Source organism: Oenanthe melanoleuca, chromosome 1, assembly GCF_029582105.1.
Source record: "Oenanthe melanoleuca isolate GR-GAL-2019-014 chromosome 1, OMel1.0, whole genome shotgun sequence".
In the NCBI taxonomy this organism is placed as follows: Eukaryota; Metazoa; Chordata; class Aves; order Passeriformes; family Muscicapidae; genus Oenanthe; species Oenanthe melanoleuca.
Window position 1 is genome coordinate 41,741,892 of NC_079333.1, and position 26,809 is coordinate 41,768,700.

Consider the following 26,809-nt stretch of genomic DNA (forward strand, 5'->3'; position numbering starts at 1 on the left):
TCTTTTATATAATGCTCCTTATTATAGTTTCTTTGCAAGCTTCTCAGACGTGCTCCAACAGGTGATGTATGTTTTCCCTGTCAGCTCTCCTCCCTAACTAAATAATTTACTTTGCAATGTAATAAATGTCGGGCGTATGCTTCCCGGTGTGGATGCTTGAATCTAACATTCCATCAGATGAGCCTTGATTATAGGGTTTTTTTAAATTATGAATCTACAAGGTGGGCCTGGCACAATTCTGTCACGAAATGAGTATATTGGCGATGTTCAGGTAAATGTAAAAAAACATAGTCTAAAAATATGTGAAATTGTATCTCCTTTATGTTCAACAAATCAGTTCTCATTTCAAGATGAAATTGAGGTTGGGTATTTCCAAATGTGGGTGCCTAAATATATTAGGACAACCATACAGAGTAACATAAAAGCAGTGTTCATTATATGAAGTTACTGTTAAGGTTGAAGAAATCTGAAAATAAAGAACCCTAGGTAAAGACACTGCTTTCCCAACATTTCTGGGAGTCAAACCCCTTCTCTGCAAATTCCTGTGTTTGAAAACATTGGCCCCAGGCTTTAGAATATACTATTTCAAACAAATAAACCTGTCTCCGTCATCACTGGTAAATCCCTGATGAAAACAGGACAGGTTTTACTCTCTACTTAAAAACTGAAATATCTATAGCAAAATTTAGTACTGTGCTACAGTAATAGTTTTCCAAAACTACCACCAACAAGAGATTTTTACACCTTTGAACAGTCACTGTTCAAGAACTACCACAGAATAATACGAAGTCCAGTCTATGTATGCCACTTACAAATGCTGTTTAATGCATGTATTACACTTTACTTGCAAAATCAGGTTTTACTCAATGTTTAGCATTTCCTGTAACACAGCAGGCTATGGGTATCATCCTCTCATCAAACTCAAATAGATCTGACATCTTTTCTGGCCTGATGGGGCAATTGTTACAATTGTTCTTCACCCCAATTTAAACTGCATATAGTAGCACCAATGGAAAGGAGAGAGACTACGCCTTATTTTACCTTTGAAAGAGCTATAGTTATAAACTGAACAAGATTGTCTCAAATTACTATGGACTAGTAGTAAAAGTTCCACTATCTCTCTTTTTTAAATTACAGCAAGAAGATGAATGCAGTAGTATTTTCAGGGTATTTCTTGCCTGTAAGCTATAAAAACATCTGTAAGGCACTCTGTTGACAAACTAGTCTTTGCTTTGAAGTGATGCTTATTACAAAAGCAAGGACTTTTTTTGGCAGAAAAGAATTAAGAATAGTTTCTTTCCCTTTTTATGAGGGAAGAAAGGAGGGATAAAATATTCACATTTATTTATATTCATAATTTAAATTTTATCTGATTCTTCTTTCAGTTTGAAAGATTTCTGTTTCAAGCTAGGCAAGTTTTCCTACATAGGTATTTCCAAAGAATGATGAAGTATGTGTCATGACTCTCTCTATTCTCTCCCATTTTAAAAAATATAAATGAATCACTTTTGGACTCTTGAAGTATGTGGAAAACTTTGTAGTTCAAATGCATACTGAGCACACCACCTCCATAAACACTGGTGAATATAAAAAGCACATGGCATAATGGGTAATTTCCCAAAATAAGACCATGTAATACAGTAAAAATGACTGTACATATAAAACAAAAGGGGAGCACATACTCTGTCTTAAGTGCCAGCTTCAGCAATGGAACCCTGCTCCTGAACTTTGATGTAGAAAATTTTACGCCAGATGAGCTTAACGTATATTTATAGCCTGAAGTTCTAGGACTGATTTTCATGCTAAGTAAAAATACAACCACTGTAAATATGAGTGTTAGAATCAGAACAAAGAGGATTATAGCTAGAGCAACATGATACAGGTTTTTTCTTAACTGGCATAATGTAATAAACGACTGATGGAAAGTTGCACTGACCTCTTTAGAAAGCTGAAGATATTTCCATATTTAGCATACTGCCTTTCTTCGTTCTAATGCAGAAATTTGCTGTAATTTGCAGTGTGAACCAAGAAAAAACCCTGCATGATGTGTAGAACACTAAATTTTGTGAACCAGGTCAATCAGACAAGTCCACTGTCTTGAACACATCTCCACTCTTTTTAGTGTAGGGAGAATTTGGTATCCATTAAAGCTTTTATCTGACTATAGTGAGTCAGGAGCTGCTCAGGCAGGCTGCATTAGCCAAGATGAAAACACAAAAATGGGTGCTTGTGGGCACTGGCCTTGGTATTGGTGCCTCCTATTTATGCATTTTGAAGTAGACAAACTTGGGCAAAAATCAGTGGAGGTATCTGGAGCTGCATCTAGGCCTAGGATTCTTTTTCTGCCCCATCCAAAGGCAGACTTTATCACAAAGGTATGATCAGCTCCTACTGTCCTTGTGAATTTTGCATTGCAAGCTTCACAGCTGCACAGGAACTTCAGCAGAAGACCCAAAAACCTCTTGTCCAGTCTGAAGCAAAGGCACCCTCTGGAAAAAAAAGGCTTTGAATTAAACCAAGGAGGACAACCCACTTCCCAACTGCTTTACAAGGACTCTAACCTCTAGACTATTACAGAAAAGTTAAACCTAGGTGGTCTAAAACTCTGCTAAAAAATTTCAGATGTCGCGTAGTCTAGAATACTGTAGACAGTATTGCTGAACTAAGACACGAGTGCTTTTGTGGATCTGTGCCTACATTCACAGTCACTTGAAGGGAACAGGTCTTCAGGGTGGTGACTTGGCACCCAAAGCACTGTGATTGTGATAGCTACAGAGTCTGCTTTAAAGTAGCATTTAATTCTGGTGATTCACAGCTATGATGCTTATAAACATATTTTTCTAATCTCTCCCCCTCCTCTCCATTTTCCTCTAAAATTGATGAGCGTTGTATCATGTTACCCATCATGGACTGACCACAAAACAATCTGAAAGCACGATCAGATCTGATCTCTGTAAATCTAAAATATTCATTTTCTTTGTCTAGTTTAAAAATTGTTTTGTATACAAGAAACAATCTAACACTGAGGTAAACTTTATGAAGAAATCATAACACTGTTTCAATGCATCACAAATGCTTCTTTAGAATAACTTGCACTGACTCACAGCAAGATCATCTGTGGTGACTAGTTCCTCATAAAACTTTGGTAAATAGGTCCCATCTGGAACACGAGCAGCTCTGTGCTCTTCTTCCTGATGATGCAGTACATCAAACAAATCCCCCAGACACTCCCCACTGCAGGCTCAGTGGCTGTCTGGTGGTCATGGAGTCAAAACTGTGAGAACCAACACTGCAGATCAGAATGAGCGTGAAAAAGGGCATGAAAATACAAGAAGAATATATAACTAAGCATGTCTGCTACTGCATAAGAGTCTTAGATTTCACAGCTTAATTCCTGTTCTTGCATTTTAAGTGGGTAATTTTCTCCATCCAGTACAGTTATAGATCTTCCCTTAAAGGCTTTTTCCTGTGGCAACTGCACACTGAGTCCCTGTCATCAGGCTGAGGTACAAGTTCCATTCCATCCCGTATTTCAGGTTTGCTGGCTTGGCGCTCGGCATATTTCTGAAATATGTAAACAACATTTAAGAATGCTGTAAGCACCAACATATAATTCATGAAGCAGAATTTTCCTCCTCCCTTCCACTCAGAAGCCTACCTTTATCCAGGCTCCTTGTGTCATTGTTTACAACCTCTGCACAAGGTGTCTTTGTAACACACCTACTAACAGGCTACACTGCCTCTAAAAACCTCCTTTCATGCTTCTGCCTATTATTATGGTAACTTGAATATTGTCATCATTTGTGCCTAACCACTTTATGCAGATAATGCATAAAAATGTCATTTTTGTACACTGAACAGTTCCAAACTTTGTTAACCTGTGGCTTGTGAAGCATCTAACTGCATAGCAGTACAGGAAAAGAAATCCATACTTTCAGAGAGGAGAAACTTCTTTCACTAGAGATTTGCATTTTCTAAGGAAGAAATGACTACTTCATCCCCTATACTCTACTAGTCACACTTCTGGAACTTCTTTTCCATATATTAATTGTTTTGTAGTAGAGTAGCTCATGATGTAAGTGTGAAAAGTAGAAAGGGAAAAGTGAAGAAAACTGGATATACAGATTATCTCCTACAGATCTATTAGAAACCAAATACCAAGTAACAATGAAAACAGGATTGACTGGGGATGGAGGCAAAAAAAATTTCCGATTTTGTAAAATAACTATTACGTCAGGTAGCTTCTTTAATGAGGAAGCAGGGTTTAGCAAGCTCTTCACACTGATCTCCCATGAATAATATGTACCATGTCTGCTATTAATCTAAGTAAGGACTGAACATGAAATTTATAGCATTGGTAGCAGTAGATGGGAGGAGAGTAATAAAGTGGTCTATTGTACTCACCTGGAGCACTTTATAATAGTAGCAGTAAAACCTGTGAGGCTGAAGTAATTCTCTTGCCATTAATTGTCCTTCTTTAGCAATTTTTCTTGCTTCCTCATCATTTTCCTGGAAAATTCAGATGAAACAAATTAATAACAGAGCAATCAGTGAGTTACTCAAAGCTTGACTAGCATTCGAAGTTTTATTAAAATTGCAGATTTGTTTAAAAATACTGGATTGCTTTTATAGTCACTACTGCTACCTTAGGGCTATCAATAATAACTTCCATGACTAACTGTACAATTTTGAAAACTCAGTTGATTACTGCTCTACGATTTTGTCCAAGCCCCAAGCCTCTTCAAAATCAGTTCTGATATCCCCCAGACCTACTTAGTTTTACAGAGGACAACACCATAGTTGTTGTCCTGTCCAATGCAATGGAATTCAATATCTTCTTTTTAAAAATAACTGCATGAATTCATGTTCTTATTCTCAAGCTTACTAGGTCTATGTTTCAAAGCTTTTAGTATTCTCTTCTGATTCCTTAGGCAGAATTACAGAATTCTTGGAAGAGAAACTCCTCCTGTGTTTTTTTAACCTTACAAATGGTGTTTTCAATCACACAATTGTATGTGTGCTTACAGGATCCCAGCCTCTCACTCTGAGCACTTTACAGAGAGCAGTACTTTTTTTACATTTAAACAGAACATGCAGCAACTTCTGCTCTAGTCAGGGCCTAAAAGAGCTATAACATTAATTAAGTAGTATCTAGGAATCTGGTTGTTTCTTTCACAATTACCTTAGTCAGTGTACTAAGGCTCTGACTCATGAAGTCTTCTGCCATACCTAAAATGAACACTTAAGTATTGCCTTAAATAGAGATGGTTACATCAAATAAGGCCTTCCCATCTTGTACTAACAACAAAATGTACTTCCTTTAGTCAAGGATCTCAATAGCATTCATGCAAAACATTTATGTGTAAATATGAAAGAAGAGACTATTAAGAGAAATTGTTTACATGTTTATTTATCACTTTGAACTTGAATCAATAATGGAACTTACCTTAGCCCATTTTATTTTCTCTAGCAAGTCCTCTAAGTTTCTCTTAACTGGAACATAATGTTTCCAAGGTTTTAATCCAATATAAAAGTGTTCATAGTACTGGGAATCTTGCTTCAATACCAGGCTGTCACCCAGCAAGAGGTATGGAAACCTGTAAGCTGCTACGGTGCCATCTACATTCACTTGGTATTTGTACTACAGCATGTAGAGAGAGGAAAAAAGGTGAAATGTTTTGTATCAGAATGAGAACACTGTATAAAGTATTATTTTAACAGGCAAGAAGTAATCATGTTTATTAAATTTCATCTTCAAACTTGTTTTAGCATTAAGCATGTGAAGTTTCATGGTCTTCTGGATAACATAAAGGAAAAAAGGATTTGTTTTCATCACGAGGATGACAGTCAAGAACCTTTGTGTCTCATGAACTGCCTGATGGGTGTCCTACTGAAGTGTCCTGGGATAGAGCAAGGGCCACAGCAGGGAAGGAAACAAAACTAATCTATACTTCAATTCAAACTCAGTAAATTTATTCTGACTTAACATTATTATGTAGAATAATCTGAAATGTATTACTATATAAAATAAACTGAAACATTATACTAAAAGTAACCATGAATGTACTTGGCCGTTACAGCATTTCTGAAACATCAATCTTTGGAGCAGAATTTCATTTGCTATATATTATAATGGCTTTATACAGGTCTCTGTCCCCTTTCTTTTTCTATCTCTCTTGCAGAAGAATTTGTATCCTAAAGTACAACAAAACCACTCATATATTTTTCTGATTTGTCACTACAAAGACACTGACATCCACAGTGTAGTTCCAATGGATATAAGTTGTGTCCACAGTTTTCATATTTACCCCAAATAAAAGAAACCTTGATGGTGAGAAATCCAATTTCTCAGTCTACTAAAAAATAAAAATAAGCAAAAATGTCTCTCTAAAGGTCTTTCTTGGTTTTCTTTACATGTGCATCACACTAAGACATTGATTACAGGTGGTTTATCTACAGTGCATGGACCCATGCTCCCATACAGCACAATTGTTTTGTTTACTGAAAAGAATTAACAAAAGTAAGCCTTGTCTTTTCAGTTGGTAAGAACACAACAGAAAAATTAATCCAAAACTGTAATTTGATTGCTACCTTAAAGAAGTCAAAGAAGCCCATCAGCTGAGCCTTCCCCAGCTCTTTTTCTTTTTCTCTAAAGAAGAAATATCCAGTTATTCCAGCATCTAGTAGTTCTGGATTTTCCTTGGATAACTTGACAAGATGGAGACGCTCTTCTCGGCTGTCTCGACCTCTGAATAAAGCCCGCTCAGTTTTGTTTTCCCAGAAGGGGCCTGTGAGAAGTGAGTGATAAGGCAAAGCAAACAGCAGTGAAATATTCAGGATCTGTTCAATGCAAATAAAGAACGTGGTTTGACAGTGGCATTGCACTTGGAGACATGGTAGGGCATGGTTTCCCATAAGCACTTATTAATCACAGGGTTAACTCCCAATTCTGTTTTGAATTTTGGAATAAGAAACTCTTAAAAGGAAAACCCAAGAATTGCTTTTCCACTCAACAATCTTTTATTTCAATAACCTCAACAATCTTGAAAGGTATATAAGGGATTACAATAAAATAAGTAAGGAAAATACTATTAAAGCAATTCTCCATCCATAAAGCCTGCCACAATAACCAAATTTCTTCAGTAAAATCCACTTCTGTTACCCAGCAATTTAGTTAGAGAACCACTTAATGATGCCCTAAAAGAAAATAAATGGCTATGTTGTGTCCTCTAAACACTCAGCATGAGTCTGAAAGACTTAATCTCTGCTTACTGCCTGCTTTTAAAAACATTAACTATGCCCTTCCTTACCTTTCTGCTGAAAATCTCCCTAAAGGACCTACTAAATTGAGTAGTCTCTTACCGTCTCCTAATTGGAAAAGCAGCTATATTAAATAAGTAAACACACAAAGCCTCAAACTAATCATTTAATTGAATATTTAATTTAAAAACTAATAAAGAAAAGAAGAACTGAGAACTAATTAAATAAAAATAAATAACTTTCCACTCCAGTTTTACTCCTTAGGTATTGCTTATACCATTTGTTTGATCCCTAAGTACTCTTTAATTTCCTGACGGGCAGGAAGACACCTGTCAGTAAAGCTGACTCTTCTTTCAAAGCCAGAAAAGCAATTTGAGAGATCTCACTCTAAGGTATTTTTTCATATGGATAATGTTTTCTCATTTGAAAGAGGCTGCAGCACAGCCTTACTTCACCTTACTTCTTTCAGGTTTCAAATTAATTTTTTGCAAACAGAACACTGGGCTAAAACACAGTCAGGAAAAGGCTACTATTTGAATAGAAGAAACATATTTGAGCCCTTTACTGAGGAGAAAGGCCTTTTAATTACATTTAGTTTTCCTTTGCCAGGTCACAGCAGGTATCTTCTGGATACCTTTAATGTAAAATTCATTTATTGCAAACTGGACTTCTTAAATTTTGGTTCTAAAATATATACGTGCTTACTGGCAGCATTGAAAAGCGTTTGCAATCTGTAAAGACTAAGCTGCTTGCATTCAGAGATGTCCTAGGGCACTTTGAACTGAAGACTTTAACACATTATTGGAATGCAACTTGCTTTAAAATTCACAGTCTCGAACTCACCTGTATTTCCCTGAATGGAAAGGAGATCATTGGTGACTCCACGCAGGGTTTCCAGAGTGGAGTGGGTTACATCATACGTTGGCAGGACGATATCTCTGGAATCCACAGAGCCACACCAGGAGATGACAGGTACAGGACCAGGTGTATCATTAGCTTTCCGATGCTCAACTGGCCAGTCTCCAACATTGAGATAAAACTCCACGTCAGGAAGGCGAACCTAAATGTGTACCAAGAAAGGATAATAACACAGAGAAGTGTTTGTCACTCTTAAATCCATTCCTCAGCTCTCCCATGTCACGCAGACTCAGTGCACCTACTGGACAGTTCACAGATTTAGCTGTGCTTAATGTATGAATTCCAAGCTCCTGCCCTGCAAGCAAGTACGAAAAGAACACCCAGAGGGCCACAAAACAGCTCGCAGGTGGGACTTAGCCCCTGGAGCTGTCCAAGCATTTTCATTACTGCCAGCACCAGCCCCCACTCAGTACTCCTAACACACAGCGCTGTCTTGATGGAAAAACAAATGTCAAATCTTACTTCAGGAATTATACATCTGAAGATAGAACAACAATTGCAATACTGCCATATTTAACCTGGACAAGAGACAACTGAGAAGGGATCTTACCAATGCTTACAAATATCTTAAGGGCAGGAGTCAAGAGGATGAGGCCAGACTATTTCCAATGGTGCTCAGTGACAGGACAAGGAGAAACAGGCACATACAGGAAGCGCCATCTGAATATGAGGGAAAACTTCCTTACTGTGAGGATGATGGAGCCATGGAGCAGACTGCCCAGACAAGCTGTGGATATTCAAAACCCACCCCGGAGGTGATCCTGTGCAACCAGTTCTGGGTGAACCTGCTTTGGCAGGGAGTTGGACTAGATGCTCTCCAGAGGTCCCTTCCCACCCCAACCACTTTGTGATTCTGAGATATTGCCTTAACAGTCTGACATGATCCAAACTGATACCTTCCTGGCCAGTGACAGGAACATTTCATCGGAGAACATTTTGAAGTCTGTGTACTTCCCCAGGGAGCGCCGGTAGATGTGATTATCCAGGATAGTGTAATGAACAAGAGCACCCCTTGTTTGGCTGAACTTGGCTGGGATTTCCTTAAGCATTCGCTCCAGGTCAATGGTGGGAAACGAAATGAAGTCTTCTGTAATCTGAGGTTCCTGGGATGGACAGGACATCATGTCCTGCCAGACCTTAGAGTCTTCTTCAGGACAGTCACAGTATTCATGATAAACTGGTTCTGTGGAAAACAAAGCACTAGAGTCTGTATTTGTGATTCTACAGCACACATAATTTATAAGTTAATGGCATTAAGTGGCTTGGCATTTTTTATACCATGTTTTCTACAGTTTTCCTGGGAAATCATCCTTCCTATAATTTCTGGATTTTTGCAACGTAACTGAGAAAACAGCAACATTCTTCTCTTTTCAGAAATACAAGACTCTGTGTTATCAGGGTGAAATGACTCTGCTAAATGAAGCTCCATTTCTGTGAACCTGCCAAGCACATGGGGGATTCAGAATTGTGTGAGTTGTCCACAGCCCGGGTATTGCAGCTTCAAATATATCCTAATTCAGAACTTTGACAAATTACATTATATCAAAAAATACCCTTACCTTTCAAAATATAAGGTGACTGAGCCACATGCTGATCACCATAAAGTATCTCAATTTTTAAGCCTTTTGTGACACTTCCATACATCCGATACCGCATAAGGAATGTACCATCATTTCTATCCAAAGGCCGAGGGGCGTAAATCCTGGTGACTTCCTTTGGAGAAAGTGCTTTAATTACCACTTTAAACTGCGTTTTCCCTGGCAAGAGGAAAATAAAACCAGACAAAATCACTTTAAGCTATTAGAATCACATCTATTCAATAAAGGTAAGAAGCCAATTCCACTGAATTAAGAACACAGAATTTAATTTATTTTTCGCTACAATTTTCAATTATACCAAGTTGGTAAAACTAGTTTCCAGTGATGAAATATCATCCTACCAAATTTCTTAGCCATAGCACACCTCTAAATGGAAAACCTGTGGGTGTAGATAAAAAGTCAAATATTTGATCACAAGACAGAAGGAAAGGCTAACAGTATTTTGAAGCTAAGATTAGATTTTATTCTAAGTTTTCAAGTTAGTGCTCTAAGGAACAATAATTTCCTCTGGAGTAAGAAAGACAGGAAATCAAGTTAAAGTAACAGGAGAAAAGAATACTTGCCAGCTTGTGGAAAGGCAGTTGCAACATGCAGGAGTCACATACAAATTAATCAGGTTTGGGCTGGTGCTGACTGTCTTGCACATTAAAGTTCCAGCTACTGAAAAGCAGGGATAAGAGAATGATAGTAGAGATGTTCCCTGGACATCTGTCTGACCTGTGCTTAAAGATCACCAGCATTTCATCATTAATGCACTAAGATACAGAAAAATTTATGGACAATATGAGTATTCATAAACATAAATCTATTATATTCTTTAATTCTATCACAGATGATCATTGTCAACTTTATTAATAAAAAAATAGAGGGGGACAAATTATTCATGAGGTATGACAGACTAAGCATTGTGAACAAAATACAACGAATGCTACCACCAAGTAGCAGACAGAAATAAATGAAACTGAAAAAAATCCAGATAAAATCTAAATGTTACTAAAATCTGAATATGTCCCAACAGCACTAAATGATTGAGATGCCAGTTAACTCTATATTTTGCATCCACAGATAAACACACTGATGTGGTAAGTACCAGTCTTAATGATGAATCATGTCTTCCTTAAATCACTGGATCTTGAAAGAATTCAAATCAAATACTTTGCAAGAATATTCAGATTAAATGACTCTCCCAAAGGAATGAACAGCTATGCTTCTAAAGGTCACTGCAAGTCAAAACCACCATTCTTAACTTGCTTCAAAGTAGCTGACTTTAACCAAGTACCCTCTCCCTATGATTATCCCCCAGTATTATTTAAATGAAGAAGTATTCAAATCCAGTGCATTCCATGAAATCACGTCTTTGTCTCCTTCTACCCATTTTATTAAACAGCATTTTTACTGGGTATAGTGATTTCCCACTGAAGAAAAGTAAGTTTTCAGTTGTCATAAAAATGAGTGAATATTGAGAAATCACAAGTCAAAATTACTGAATTTTACTCACCTACATGAAATAACTACGTGGGTCTTTTTCCCTGCTGGTTATGTACATCCTGCTCTAGACATGAGGAGCCCTTGACCTACCTAAAATACACGTTAGTTTTAGTTGGTGGCACTTTAGACATAGGAATCATCTGATAAGGGAAGTGACTGATAAAAAAGCTCTCTGGGAAAAAGCTAACTCCACTGAAAGTGAAGGGAAAGAAAAACAAGACTGAGTTTTTCATGTAAGTACAAATAATTCACTGGAGACAACTGACTTCTTGTTTGTAATTTATAACATTCACTGTGTAATGGGGCCAAGGCTTCTACTGCATACTTAATCATAATAGCTTTTTGCTGATTTTTATTTTTTATTTGGAGGAAGTTACCATGGTACTTTCACTCATGTTTTTTTGTTTCTCTCAATCCAAAGGAATTATAAAAGAAAAATGTGTCCTTGTTGAATCAGCACTGCTAGTACTTCTCTGTTACCCTGAAAACATATCTGGGACAGCATTTTAAGTACAAAATAATTTCCCAGTACTGAAGAGAGACTGAAATACAGATAGTCAAAATGGATACTTTAAGAAATCCAGATAATGACACCTGCTTTATGGATTTTTTTTCTTCTGTGAAGCTTGCAAAAGAGGAGCATGCATGAGGAAAAGAGAGCATGCATGGAGGAACAAGAGACGAAATGGAGGGAAAGAGGGAAAAGGTAACAAGACACTGATTTAGGCAAATTGCTAGGGAAGAACAAAAAAACCTAGTCACTCTATTTCTGACATGTATGCTGAAGAGAAATTAAAAGATCTGAAAAGAAGATTTTTTGATTCAACTGTTTTACTGAAATTGCTGCTGGTTACTTTCACAGATGGAAATCACAACATCATTAAAGAGACACACAAATTATTAGCCTATACTTTCAGAGAGTTGGATGCAAGAGCACATATCCAATAACAAATACAGGTCTTGTGTGTGACCATCACAAAAGCCCAGGGATGATCATGCATGGTCAACCAAAGACCCAAAGGGAGGTCCTGCAGTGCCCAGGTACAAAGGTGAGTGAACTGAGATGTACAACTCTGGCAGCACTGGAATGAGAGCTGGAAGAAGCATGTCCTGTCTTTGAAAGCATTTGGTGAAACCTGCAAGAATACCTGGGAGGCCTTGAAAAATATTTGTTAGTAGAGTATGTAGATCACCTGAACAATAGTTAACAGCTGATTTTATCACAGTCAATAGTATATAAAGACATGGTTGGCAGTTCTTAAACCTAGGATGAAACCTAGCAGAAAAGAAGGATAAGGCAGTATCCAAGTATCCAAAGGAAAAAAATCTATGCAATTTACTAAAATTACACTAAAAGAAAGTTTTGATTTTCAGCAGGGATTTTCTTAATCTTTGAAATAATTTTTCTAGGGGAAGAATGAATTCTGCATCATTTGACATCTTCCTACAGAGGCAGGTCAAACAGTTATAGCCTATGGGTTGAAATTCCAGTGTAATGTGCAATGGTGCACATCAATTCTGGTGAACAGACTTGACATTCAGGAGACAAATCTGGATTTAAAATCTACTAATTATGCTATACAAGTTTTATAATAAAGTCCTGACCCACTTGACTGAAATTCTAATGCACACAAGAAACAGTTTAATAGATTTGAACAAATTTCACAAATGTTATGCCTTAACCACAGTTCTGCTGCTCTCATCATAGTGTTCCTGTTTTGCAATGGAGGTGATAATGTGGATTCTTTGCTATCTCAACAGGTATCATTTGAGATGTATTTAGTTTATACTGGAGAGTGGTGCCTGAATAAGTATTGTTAATTGTAATTCCTAATGACATTATACAGATTTGAACATTTTAAATCATTCAAGAACAGAAGTTTATAGTCAAGGTCTCTATAAATACTTTAAACAGTGCTCATGCACTGGAAATATGATCAACTCTACCACTATTTTTTTAAGGATCCTTGGCACTCTCCTAAACAATTCTTGGCATGGGACAGCAGTTAGCAACTGCTGAGCCTGAGGCAACAGCTCTTCCCTGCTGGAAGCACACATGCCCTGTCTTTGACTGGAGGCCACAGCAGGTCATGAATGGAGATCACTCCATGCCAGGTGGCATTGGAAACTTTCCTGGGACACTGAATCTATTAACATAAATACGAACACACACGAGCACACTGCAATCAAAACTAGGTTCTCAGTACCCATGTCCTACCAGTTTGTCTTGGAAGACTTACACTAGCATGAGAATCCAGCTGAACTTCACACCTTTTCACCTTTAGCAACCTGTTGTTTGAACCCAAGGCTCTCCCTGTGCAGCTGCTCTCAGCCTCCACTGCACTGGCAGTGAGTGTGCAGTGGCATTCTGGGCTGCAACTACAAAACTGTGCTGACATCCAGCACCAAGCTGCAACAGCAGATGGAGAAAGTCCAGACCTGAAATATCTGAAGTATCCATGCTTCTGTCAGACTCTTTAATTCTGTAAGCAGCAGCTTTCTAATTAACAAGACATGAAGAGACCATGCATACTTGATAGCTGCCCTCTCAGTACCATCTCTGTGAACAGCAAATAACACACAGCAAATTAAGTTGCTTCTACTCTATGTAAATGAGCAACACAGGATTTCCTCTGGGGCTATCTCAGGCTTATCTTCATTATGGAATCTGTGACACAAAAGTAATTTTTATTCCAGTTTTAAACGATTAATATAGAGCGTGTGGAGTTAACTTGCAGCAGCAACAGCTGACTGGCATCATACCACTGGCCTGCAAGATCAAACCCAATTCCCACCCTCAGAAGAAGTTTCATGGGGTGATGGTTTGTGCTTGTGCTGAGTAAACAACAAATGAAAATCACTCTTTAACGGTGCAGCAGCAGGATAACAGAGCCTAGAGGGCTCTGCTGACTGAGACAGAAATTTTAAGCAACTGGTGTGTGTGCGGCATTAAAAACCATTACATTACCACTTCCCAGCAATGCACTGGGATTTTACGTCCTAGCTGCAGGAACAATGGTTCTTTCTTAGCTCACTGGTTCTTTGCTGTAAATTCCCCACTGTTTAGAGCATGGTGAGAGCAGAGGAGGCACTGGGCAGCAGCAGAAGAACGCAGGGTCTGATCATGTGCTTCGCTTGTCATCCCGCGTGTCCCGGGCGACAGCCCGGGAACAGCGCTGGCACTGCCACGGCACGGAACGGGGAAAGGAAGGAAGGAAAGAAGGAAGGGGAAGGGGAAGAGGGGAAGGGGTGGGCACCTCCAGCCAGGTTCTGCGGCGAAACCGCAGCCCGGTTTCGGGGGAGGGTCTCCATTCCGCGCCCCGGAGCACACGATCGGTACCTGGCGGGGAGCGGGAGAAGTTGTGTCCGGCCGCGCTGACCGCCTGGATGTAGAAGTACCGCACGGGCACGGTGAGCCCCGCCTGCAGCCCGGGGCCCCAGGCCAGGCTCCGCTCGGCGCTGACCGGCTCCGCGGGCTCCGCCGCCGGCAGCAGCGACCCCGCAGCGCCCAGCAGCACCAGCAGCACCAGCAGCCCGCGGCTGCCCACGGCCCCTGCGGCGCCCATCGCCCTGCGGCCCCACCGCGCGGGGTCCGGGGCCTCCTCGGCCTGCGCGGCCCCCGCCCGCTCCCCGCCCCGCGGGGCGGCCCGACGGGGCCGGGGCCGGGCAGGGCCGGAGGGAGGCGAGGGGTGGGCCGCGCTGTCCCTGGGCGGCTGAACCAGCGCCGCCTTGCCTCGCTTTCCTGCTCCGGCCACGTCCCCAGGGAGGTGGGGGCTGAGAGGCTGTCCCAGCACAGGGCTGTCAGTGTGCGCCCGGACCGTGCCCTGCCCGCGGGGCTCAGGCTTGGGAGCGGGCTCGGAGCCGGCTCTTCCCCAGAGCCGCTGTGGGAATGGGGAGCGGGCTCGGAGCCGGGCGCTTCCCCGGAGCCGCTGTGGGAATGGGAGCGGGCTCGGAGCCGGGCGCTTCCCCGGAGCCGCTGTGGGAATGGGAGCGGGCTCGGAGCCGGGCGTTTCCCCAGAGCCGCTGTGGGAATGGGAGCGGGCTCGGAGCCGGGCGCTTCCCCGGAGCCGCTGTGGGAATGGGAGCGGGCTCGGAGCCGGGCGCTTCCCCGGAGCCGCTGTGGGAATGGGAGCGGGCTCGGAGCCGCTGCTCTGGCTGTCCCGAGAGGTTTCCCTCCCTGTGGGCGCTCTGCGGCCCCGCTGGAGAGCAGAAGATCGGGCTGTGTGGACCTCTCCCCTCCAAGAACGCGTTACCTGTGGTTTAGATGCAACTCAGCCGGCAGCTGAACAGCTGTCCTGGAATTTAAAAGGGAAAAAATTGTATTTCCCTATAGCTTCCCGTTACTGCCTTGTGAGCTGATGTACAGAGATTGCTGTGAAAGGGAAAAAGCTCAAAAGCCTGACATAATTAAAAATTCCTCACTGTTTTTAGGATTTCCCATAGCAATTGTATTTAAAGTGAAGGACCGAGCAGGGACCCTGCTAGGACGCACTGACACATAATTCCCTGTCCCAGAGAGGAGTCTCAGACACGCACCCATGCTCCTGAGGTCTGTGGGTGAGATGCTGCTGGTGGCCCTCATCACTGCTGTGATGCTTGGTGAGGGGGAAAAAGGGATCACAGTGCTATCCTCTAGGAAATGTAGCAACAAAGTAATTGTATGGATTTAAAATGTTAGGATTCTAATAAAGAGGAAGAAACTCCAATTATTTGTCTCCTAAGGTAGCTTTATAATTTTTATCATTTGCTGCTACGAGGAAGTATTTCAAGGTATGAGTAGATGGGAGGGCTGACAAGGCCATAGGAGAATTAAATCAAGCTTCTGGGCAAGCCTGGATTTTCACATGCAAAGCAATGAGAGCACAAATGAATCCTGCCTGGTTTTGAATAACATGAACTTCAAGTCTCTGTGCATACAGACCATGAAAAACAGGTTCCTTGAAGGGGGAATTATCAAGTCTGGTTTCCTCCTTACTTTTTAGTCTCTTTAATTCCCTCACTTCAGATAGCCACAGATCTCCACTGACATACCATGGGTGATACTCCCAACAGGTGAGAGAAAACCTGTGTAGTGTTTCAGGGTGCAGGGCAGGGCTGAGGTCAGGCAGGGACATCAATCTGCAGGTCAGATGAGATGGAGACCAGTGACTTGTGCCATCAGTGGGGCAGGGACTGATGGCCCCAGGCTGGGCTGAAGTGGTGTTGTGAGCCATGGCAGGGAGAGTGGGGGGATCAGGACCTGCTCTTTGGCCCCTGTCCCTGGGATGGAGCCATCCCTGTTCTGGTATGGGCTGGGACCAGCTCCCAGGAGCAGCTCTGAGGGAGCAGCCCTGGGAGTCCATGGGCCACCATGAGCCCTGGCAGTAACAGTGGCCAGCAGCAGCCTGGGCTGAATGAACATGGGCAGAGCCAGAGGTCGAGGGGAGTCATTATCCGCCTCCGCTCAGTGCTTGTTAGACCACATCTAGATCCACATTCAGCCTTGCACTCCTCGGTACAAGACATCAATAAACTGGATCAAATCCAGGAGAAGCCACTGAGATGGCAGAGCTGGAGCACCGGCCCTGTGAGAGGAAACTGGGGCAGCTGGACTTGTTAAGCCTGTTAAGAGATACCTTTGATAAGGGGGTAGACCTCACAGAAGCCCCCAGGAAGATCGTGAGATCTTGCAGGGCAGAATGATGAAAAACAACTGGCATGAGTTGAAAAGAGAGAGATACCCTGTAACTTCTCCATGTTATAGGCTGAGGCACAGGTTGCCCAGAGAGGCTGTCCAGTCTCCATCTTCAGAGATTTTCAAGCCTCAACTGGATGAAGCCTTAAGAAGCCAGCCCTGACCTCAAAGCCAATCTGCTGTGAGCAGGAGGCTGGACCAGAGACCTTCTGAGGTCACAGCCACCCTGACTTATCCTTTGATGAAACTATGAAATTTCTGTCCCTTCTTTCAAATGTCATCGAGATGGTAGAATGCTCAAAGATCATCTGGTTACATGCATGACCTACTGTGTGTACCAATGTCTAGACAGAAAAACCACCTTAGTTCATAAACCATGTTTCCTTCTGAAGCCAGGCTGAAGGGCTGCATCACTGAGCTCAGGTACCACAAACACTGGCTGTAGTAATTAAGGCTGAAAGACCGTGATGAGTCTCACACTATTACACTGCACGTGGCAGCCAGGTTTCGCTCAGGCCTAATTGCAGCTGAAGGGATTTCCACGTGGAGCTCATCACCTTGTAAAACTACTCATCAAACCCTACCCTTGGCCCCTATGTGGAGTATTGGCACCTCAAGGCAAGTTGTAGGCAGCACATCCTGCCTGTGCAGGAGACAGGCCAGAGCCCAGCAGCTGATGTGACCGCTGGCTACAGCTGCAAGATGGACCAAGGCTGCCTGCCCTGCTCAATCCATGGCTCTGTTGGCCATCAGCACCCTGAAGATGTTGGCAACCATATTAAGATCCTGGATTTTTTTTTTATAGTTTATTCACAGCATGTGAAAAACAAATGCAGTAGCAATATATTTTTTCATGTAACTGCAGACTTTATTTCAAACAAATAGCTTTAAATGAGAAGATCCTGTAAATTATCAATATTTATAGAATATATTTTTGCCAAAGAAAATCTTGGAAGACTAGAAGTGTCATAATTTGGCTCTGGTAAACTGAATGGAACTTATTGCTAATCAAAAGGTATTTCTCCCTATGTTTTCATGCAATTGACTGTTAGAATATTGTTATTCAGTGTAAATTTTAGTTTACAGATCCTCAACAGGCTGCAGTCTTCCAGAACTGATTTACAATCAAAAGTTTTAACTTGCTTACATTAAATCAAGCCACCTGATTTCCTGTTATACATAGCATAGCAGATGAAAAAAATTTATGCCTGTAAGGTGACCACCTAATCCAACTACTGTTGAATGGGTAAAAAATATTTACAAATAAAACCAGTATTCTAAACCATCCACATCTAGTCAAGAAAAAGGATACGACTATTTACGTCCTTTGTACACATTTATTTTATTATTCTTTACCTTATATAGGCTGGTAAATGCCACATTTTAGGGTTAATTTATTTTGCAGAAATGTACAACAGTAGAAATTCCGTACAGACACTCAACTGATTTTATTGTCTTACTCTACAGATTCCTGTACACACAGAGAATAGATTAATTCACAGAAAAACATAATTTCTTCTTAGAATACCACATTTTACAAGACTGCAATTACACAGCAGTCATTTCCTTCCAGCATTGCCTATGTCAGCATATTCTTATATCCTTGTGAAACAGGCATGTTTTAGAGATCAATTTTGACTATAAATATACAGTTTATGTTAGTCCTTCTATGTACAACAAAAGACAAATTACCCCAGCAAAAAGTAATAATACTTATATATCGGTACAGATTTGAACTACAGACCCACTTCTTTAACGAAGCTTACAGTATGAAAAAATAAGGATACCTCTTACTTACTGTCATATTTTCATCTTTTAGTTTCTTGTGGAGCAGTCAGTGATACAAGCATTACTTGTTTTGTGTAAAATATATTATTTTAAAATACCGGTACACTGTCCTTCAAGTTAGAAAAATATAATTATGTCCTACAGAAATTTTATTGGATTAAAAAGCATATAAAAATATGGACCATCATTTCAGACCATATATGTAATTAGAAATAAAGTAGAAGAAAATGTGTCATTATTTAAAAATATCTCTTCTGGCTTAGTGAGCCACTTCTGATTTTTCATAAAAAAAGAACAAAGCTTAGTTAGAAATTTAATGGCCAGGGACAACTTTTGGCTACTGAGTAATAATACTACATTATTGTTGTGGCTGAAGAAGAGCCAATGGCACATGTTTACACCCATTCAGTTTAGAGTATAAAGAGTACTGTGGTCACAGCAGGAACAGGTGAAAAACACCAAAAAGGGATGGTATTTTAACAAAGGGCAAAGAGCCTTTCTTAGTAGTGTTATTTACTCTGCATGTGAAAAGCTACCAGCTACCAGCTACAGAGCAGTGGTGCCCCAGCCAAGTGCCCTCTCAGGCTGCCCCAGGTGCTGCTGCCCTGAAGGAGCCCAGTGCCTGCAGGTGCCTCAGCCTGAGACCAGCCAAGCACAGGCAGCTGCAGAACTTTAGGACCTCACGAACTGCTTTGGTTATCTTCTCTCTACTAGGACAACTAGGACAATTCAACCTATGAGGTTAATACAGCCTGTATTAACAGGCTAAATCTTTCTATATTTCGAATTGTTAAAAGTGTCTTTTAATCCAAATTAACCTGTTTCAAAGCAAAGGCAGAAATCTGGCCAATCATGTCAACTGTAACCAAAGCTGTGCTGGTTATGAGTCTTCCATGTCTGGAAAGCAGATTTCCATGCTCAGCTGTCTTTCTTTTGGTCAGTTTCTTGCTGCTGTGCCCTGTGTTGAGCTTTTTCTCCTACACTAGAAGTACTTCACATTGCTCACTGCTCTTGCAATGCTATAAAGTCCTGGTGTGGAATCTGCTTCAACAGCACAGCAGAACAAATGCCACCAGGGACATTGCTGCTGTGCTTCCCAGGAATGCAGAAAAAGAACATTCATACAGCAGAATAGGCTGTAAAGATTTCAGAGGTTTCATTTTGTGAGGATATTTGTTCAGTGGGAAGGATTAGCTTTATCATGCTTGATAATGAAGAAGATCGGAGAAACAACAAATTATCAGCAAAGTAACTTCCTGGTTTTCTGTTAAGTTCTGTAAGAAAAAGCAGCTCAAGCTAGAGTTTATCCGTTCCAGCACTACGTAGCTGGCAGGAACCTAACTACTTGCTGACTCAGAGGAAAGCCATCCCTGGACTTACACTGCCCAAAGCTCCACAGCTGTTTACCTTCTATTATTTGGGCAAGGGATTTTTTAAACATTGTTTTTCCCTGCTAAGAGAAACAGGAAAGGTGAACCCACACATTTAACACAGAAGTCAAATGCTCAGCTAATATAACATACGAACTCCCTTGAAACTAAGGAAGCTGTACCCATTTATAGCAGCACAAGAACGAGCTCAGCTTATTTGACATGTTTTTGCCTGCCCAGAAACTACCGTGCTATTGTGACCTCTCAGCACCACAGTCCCTTCATAGCTCTGATTCTTTGTCTATCTCATCTAGGTAATATTCATCATCAGTGGTGGTATCACTGTCTGAGTCCGAGTAAGCGGCTGGATCTTCCATGTAGGGATCAGTCAGCTCTCGGGGGGACGAAGCAGCTGATGACATTCTGCTCCCAGCAGAACTCGAGCTCAGAAGCTCAACCCTGTTTATAGAAGAGCCCTCTGTATCCCTGAAAGCACTAGGGTTATTAAGAAGACATGGTCTCCATAATCGCCCTTCTGTGAGCGACCTCTTGATATTTTCCAGGAAAGCCAGTTGTTGCTCTTTGCCAAATATACCGAATTCCACAGACGGGTACATTAAATTTCTAGTGCCGTAGCATTTTTCATCGTCCGCCGCCCAGTTTTCATTCTCATCGCAAGACAACAGCTCTGAGTAAGATTTAAATCTCTTCCCATGTATGCCATCTTTGGGTAGAATATTGCTTCCTGAGGCAGAGGTCTCGAGGGAATCCCGAGCACAGACGCCCTCAGAGAGGTGACGCTCGCGCTGGCTCTTCGCGTGGCTCTTGCGCAACTGATGGCTATTGAGGTTAGCGTTTTCTAGGCTGGTAGGCTGAGAGGTATTTTGACTCTGACCAAGCACTGTCTGGGAAGTCAAGTTTTGCTCTGGACATGTGTCTGCCTGCAAGCAGCTATTTACATAAGTGTTGGAGTTTTTGTCAATTAAAAGTGTTGAGGGAGGAGTGCAGGCATGACTGCTAGTTCTTCCTTTCTCTTCATCCACTGGGTATGAGGTAGTAGCACTGGGAGCAATGGGCTGGCTTTTGCTTTCTAACCCGAGATCAAGTGTTTTGGAATTCTTATTTCTTGTGGTTACTGCTTTATCGGGAAATAGGGTTGTGAGCCTTGGCCTATTTTCCACTTTCACTGCAGTTTTTTGAGGACAGATGGCTTCCCTCTGGGTGCATGAACTTGTAAAAGGCCTCCTTTTGGTGTTAACAAGCAAAGAAGGATCATTCTGATTTTCAGTCTTCTTATTATCAGCTGTTCTTGGTCTTGGAGTGTTCTTGTCACAGTTCAGACTGTGATTCTGATTTTCATTGTCCAATTCCAGGAATGGCTGGTGGGAATCCATCGAAATCGAGTCAAGTGACATGTTGTCCTCTAAAGAAGGAGCACTTCCATCATTCTGTGAAAAAATGTTACTTATGTGTGGTTTGGGGGGTAAATTTTTACTTGAAAATTTACGACTTGTTTTGTAAACAGCTGCCAACCTATTTTTAATTGAAGGTCTATTTTTCCTTTTTTCTATATCTTTGACTTTATCTCTTGTGCAGTCAGAGGGAAGCTTGTTGTCCTCTTCTGCACTCTGTGTTACGTTCTGATCTTGTGTAACCCTGGGGACTTTAATGTTCAGGTTGCCCTCACTATGCTTCTCTGATTCCTGAAAATCACTGTAAACTTTACCCATATGAGAACTCTGTGAGTTTTGCTCTTTTTTAATTTTTGAATTCATTACTTCACCCATATCTGTGCTAGCCACTTTGTCTAGCTGAAGTAATGGCTCAGCACTGGAAGCTGTGATTACCTCAGATGCTTTGCTTGGAGGCTCTGGAAGCACTTTGCTACAAAAGTTTAAACCATTCTCTTTTTTTCTTGAACTGTCAGTCCTTAATTGCAGTGCACTAAATTTACTATTACACAGAGGGGTGGTTCGGTGTAGGACATCTGCTCTCTGTTTAATTTGGGTGCTGTCCCTGTACACATCTTCCATGGGAGTAAGTGGTACATCAGCATGCTCTGTGTTACCACTCCTTCCAAGGGAACTCTTCTCTCTGGAGCGGACGAATAAACTGTTCAGATTTTTCTTGTTCACTTTTGGGGGCTGAGAGCAACTTTCAGAGCTTCCCTTCTGTACAATATTTTTATTTGTTGAATTAGAATATAAAGGATTCTCTAAATGTCTGCCTGGCTTGGGAGGGGTTGATAAAGTGGACATTAGTGGTGTGGCTCTTCGTAAAATTTCCTTTTTTTCTTTTACATGTATTTCTGCCTTTTGGCTGCTTGAAGCATCAGAAATGGCTTTACCTGACTTAGCCACTACTGCAGTGATTTGTGGGCCACCAAAAGAAATGTCTTTTGTCACCACATCAGAACGTACATTTTCTGCTAATGAAAGATATGCTGAATTATCATTCTTGTTAGGTACCACACTAACTGACTTCTCAGAGCCAAGAGTTAAGTGAGAATTCTCTTCTTCACTATCAACAGCAGTTCTTAAATTCTGAGGTGTGACCAGAACTGAAGATACTTGGTCAGAAGAATTTGAAGGCACCTCTTTTTCTGAAGTAGTAGGGGAAAAAGCATTTGCTACACTCACATGACCTTCTTTGTTGTTGTTTTGTATTCTTGGTGACTGAGCATTTTCTTTGGGACAAGGTAGATCTGCATCCTCTGAATTTTCTCTAAAGAGGCTACAAAATGTTTTGGAATGCCTCCGTGGTAGTGTGTAATAAATTGAAACTAGTTCATGATACTTGACATGATCTTCATCAACACAAACTGTAAATGTGCTTGTGGTTTTATATTTCTGCAAAAAATTTCCCCCCTCCTTATAATCTGAAAACACAGAGGATTCTCTTCTACTTAGATGTTTACATCCGTCTGTCAGATCAACTGATGTACTACTGCTTTTTGAATCATTATTATTTTTGGTTAAAGGACTCTGGTAATCTATGTTACTTGTGGAAGCATTTAATGATCTTGACGTTAAAAAGGAACATTTTGGGTTTAAACAAGACACATCTCTTAGATTAGAATAAGAGGTGTCAGCTCTACGCAGAGTTTCAGACCTTAAACAATCGTATGTTGTTCTACTTTCTCTAGGCAAAGAGATGGGTGTCTCTGACATAATACTACCAGCAATGCTAGCTGATTTTCTAGGCAGAGTGTAATAAATAACAAGGGGGTCAGAAGATTTGGATATGTTTCTGCCAGGGGAGCCAGTAATGCTGCAGCTACTGGCATGTCTTGGCGAGCTGTCTTGCTTGTGAAACCTTCTGATACAAGGTGAAGTACTCCTCATTTTTTCAGTTCCTTTTTCAAGGCAAAAATAACTTAAACTATTTTCAGAGGTATTGGGGTCTCCATCAATGCTATGCTTATAAATATTTCCAGAATTTCCATTTCGTGGACAACTAGTAGTGAATTGTCCATGACAGTCCTTAGTAACTAAAGTGCTTGCATTTTGCAGTGTTTTCTGTGAAATCTCTTTGCTAACACCTGTTCTACTCACTTCAGCTGTTTTCCTCCCTTCTGCTTGAGATTCAGTAACAGTGCAATTTACTGAAGACCTAGTTAATGTTCCTAAGCATTTAGCATTGTCATTATGAGAAAGTGCTTGGGGAGAGTTTCGTGAGAAAGGAGATGAGCGCTCAGGTGGACAGGACAACATGCCTTGACAGTTTGCTAATTTTTCAGCAGATAGAGCAGAAGTAACATTCAGTAGTGAGGACTGTCTCTTTGCAGTAGCTTTGTTAAGTGCTTCTGCACTCCAGTTATCCTGTTTGATGCTCTCTCTTTGTGCTGCATAATGAAGATTATGTTCCCATTCTTTCTGACTTGGAAGAAAAGGTTCCTTCCTGCTCCCATCAGCTGGCAAAATACAGGGAGGCTGACTGAACACACTGTTGGGTGTGCAATCATCTTCCTTCATTTCTACATTTCTTTTATCACCATTTGATGTATAAATTTTTGCAGTATCTCCTCTGGCAGTGGCTTGGGTTTGTCTCTTTGATGTCGTGTTAAAGAGAGATACATCTCTTTGCCACATGGCAGAAGCAGGGCTGGTAGAGGAAAAACTCCGTGCATTGATGTAGCTTGTGTCTGCTTGTTGAGGGAGTGACTGTAACAGCATGCCTTCATCTGGCTCTTTCACACCTCCAGCTTTTTCCAGGTGTGTAAAGTCTGCCTTAGTACTCCTCTGGGTAACAACTGAATTCCTGTTCAGTCCTGTAGGTTTTGGTTGGTCCTTTGAATTAGGAAAGATTGACTCATCAGTTCTGATACCAGATGAAGAAACAGAAGAGTTACAACTTAGCCAAGGCTGACAGCCCTCAGTGAATTCTGAAAAATTTCTGTTTGCACTTCTTGTCATCCTTTTGATACTTGTATTTTCTGGAGAGTACATGTGAAAATCGTTCTGCAAGCGCTGTGAACCAAACTTGGCATTCTTTGTATGTGCCCACTGCTGGTCATTTAAATTAGCCATAAACACTTCAAAGCTGGCATCAGGGGAAATAAACACTTCATCACTGTAACACTGAGGAATATCAGCCCAAGAAGAATAGCTGTCTTTTCTTCCATAAGAATTTTTTTGGTTTGCATACAACTTGCCATGAGAAGACGTATCTCTATAGTAGGATCTAGAGAGATTATTTTCTGATTTGTATAAAGGATAGTTTTCCCAGTTATCAAAGGGCAACGGAGAAGTAGCTTTGTCAGGGCTACTAACTCTACTAAAGCAATTACTGCTTGAAATAGATCTTCTATAGTGGTGTTTTGAGTGGTAACTTGGGTATTTCTTAGTTTCTTGTAAAGAGCTGGGATATCTACCATGGTCTGTAGCATGAAACTCCATCAGTGATTGAGTTCTAAACATTGTTTCTGGAGTTTGTTCTGAGGAATCTGGTGTGTTGTTCCATACAATGGAAGACAGAGGAATCCTCTTTGGGTTCTGCCGACCAAACCTTGGTGCAAAACCATTCTTGCTCTCCCTTGCCAACGGATGCTGTAAACCAGATGCCGATAGCTGATCAGAAGCCACGGACGATGGACATCTCCGCAGGGAGCACACAGAGTAACTTCTGCCAGCTGTATCCCTGTTCCCACAGCCCTTGTGCCTGAACCCGCTGTTGTGTGTCACGGAAGGCGGGTACAAGCTCCCTTCCGAGGAGCGTCCGAAGGACACCGCCGACAGCCTCCTGTGGCGCAGACGAGGATTCCCCTCGGCCGCATCGCCATAGCTGCAGTCTTCCTGAAAGGCTGCTTGGTGCCAGTTTATGTATGCACTGTGCAGCTTCCTTGGTCTGATGAAAAGCTTGTGCTCATCTTTGGCCCTTAGCGTTCTCAGCCCATCTGGGAAAAATGTGCTAGGTGTGTCAGTCCAGTCGTTTCTCTGTTGGCCCCTACTAGCCGTGTGCCTCTTTGAAGTAGGAAATGCACTACTACTTTGGACATTCGATGCACTGCTAGTAGAAACTGGCCTGTCCAAAGGGTCTTGGGTTTGTTCCTGGGCCAGCTGGTCATCCAGATCACTTAGAACTGCACAGGGGAAAAAAAAAAAGATAATTGGTTTTGTTTTCTTTAATAATCTTCTCACCGTTTATGCTAAAAAGTTTTGTGTACTACATTAATAATCAGAACTGGCTTTAACAGGAGTCAGCTTCTCAGCATTCAAAACCCTTCCCAAACCACACATTCTTCCTCCATAGGACCTTTCAGCAGTCACCCATTATGACTACAAAAAAAAAACAAGCTGTCCTCCATGTCTGCTCTTTATGTAAATGTTAGTCTTAATGCTACTTAAAAGAAGAATAAAACAATTTGAAATCTGAGTTTGCCCTCACACACTATATACATGTGTGTGTGTGCATAAACATTCCAAATATAGTCTGTAAGCAAAAAAATCCCCCAAATGAATTCACTAGGCACCCATGGACTTTTCTGTGTGTTCACAAAGCACTGTTATGACGTAGCTATAGAAAAGAGAACCCTGCAAACCATCAAACAAGCACATTCACTAGTCTGGCATGTCCACTGTTTGTTTCATTCATAAAAAAAGTTCTCTTCTGAATTGTATGACCACTAAAAGTGGCATTTTCCGGATAAGAAAGGGTAATTAAATAGTTAGGAAGCTGTGATTCAATCTAGCAACAAATATGTATTTATATAAATATATATATATAGGCAACCTCATGAACTGGAATTAAATACTGTTTACAAGATATTCAGTCAGAAGACTGACAGCAATGTATTAAAACTATTTTTATTGGCAAAACCAATTATGCCTTTGCTAATTGTATTCTTCTGCTATTTTGAATATACCACACATAATATACAATGGATGTGATTGTTTTGTTACAGATTTTCCTAATTCACTTTAATACATAAGACTGAGCGATCAGTCATTACAGACCTATGCTAACACTACAAAAGCATTAAGAAAGCACTGATAAGATGTATAGTTGCAATAAAATCTGATCCAAAGGTACTAAAATTCTCCATTTTTCCTAAGTTTCTCTTCAGCACACAAAAGTGAAGACTCCTGAGAGACTCAGCTTAGAACAAGAAAAAGGATGAGTTGTTTCTGAATCTTCCATTGGGAGGACACGAGCCAAGCTAAAAAAGAACCTTGAACTTTTGACTGGGAGTGTAAGAAGGCTCCCAGAAAACT

General features: G+C 41.1%; 2 protein-coding genes across 6 annotated transcripts in view; both read right to left on the reverse strand.

Moving 5' to 3' along the window:
• Positions 1-303: 303 nt before the first annotated feature.
• On the reverse strand, positions 304-14,894 carry POGLUT3 (protein O-glucosyltransferase 3). Its single transcript, XM_056492474.1, has 8 exons — positions 14,605-14,894; positions 9,738-9,935; positions 9,075-9,361; positions 8,104-8,320; positions 6,592-6,788; positions 5,447-5,641; positions 4,405-4,509; positions 304-3,564 (listed from the first exon to the last, which is right to left on the reverse strand). The coding sequence occupies exons 1-8, from the start codon at positions 14,828-14,830 to the stop codon at positions 3,439-3,441; spliced, it is 1,551 nt and encodes a 516-aa protein (XP_056348449.1). The 5' UTR covers positions 14,831-14,894; the 3' UTR covers positions 304-3,438.
• A 3,367-nt stretch (positions 14,895-18,261) lies between these two features.
• EXPH5 (exophilin 5) overlaps positions 18,262-26,809 on the reverse strand; it is a 36,726-nt gene continuing 28,178 nt past the window's right edge. For all 5 annotated transcript variants that reach the window (XM_056492497.1, XM_056492488.1, XM_056492516.1 and 2 more), the window contains one exon: positions 18,262-25,677. In XM_056492497.1, coding sequence (XP_056348472.1) covers positions 20,378-25,677 — 5,300 coding nt within the window. In that variant the 3' untranslated portion in view covers positions 18,262-20,377. The remainder of the gene's footprint in view (positions 25,678-26,809) is intronic.

Excerpts from the sequence above, each read along its gene's own strand:
- POGLUT3 (XM_056492474.1), bottom strand. The coding sequence starts at position 14,830 with ATGGGCGCCGCAGGGGCCGTGGGCAGCCGCGGGCTGCTGGTGCTGCTG. Across the intron at positions 6,789-8,103 it reads TTCCATTCAGGGAAATACAG|GCCCCTTCTGGGAAAACAAA; the intron begins GTGAGTTCGAGA and ends CACTTCTCACAG. Across the intron at positions 5,642-6,591 it reads GCTTCTTTGACTTCTTTAAG|TACAAATACCAAGTGAATGT; the intron begins GTAGCAATCAAA and ends TACATGCTGTAG.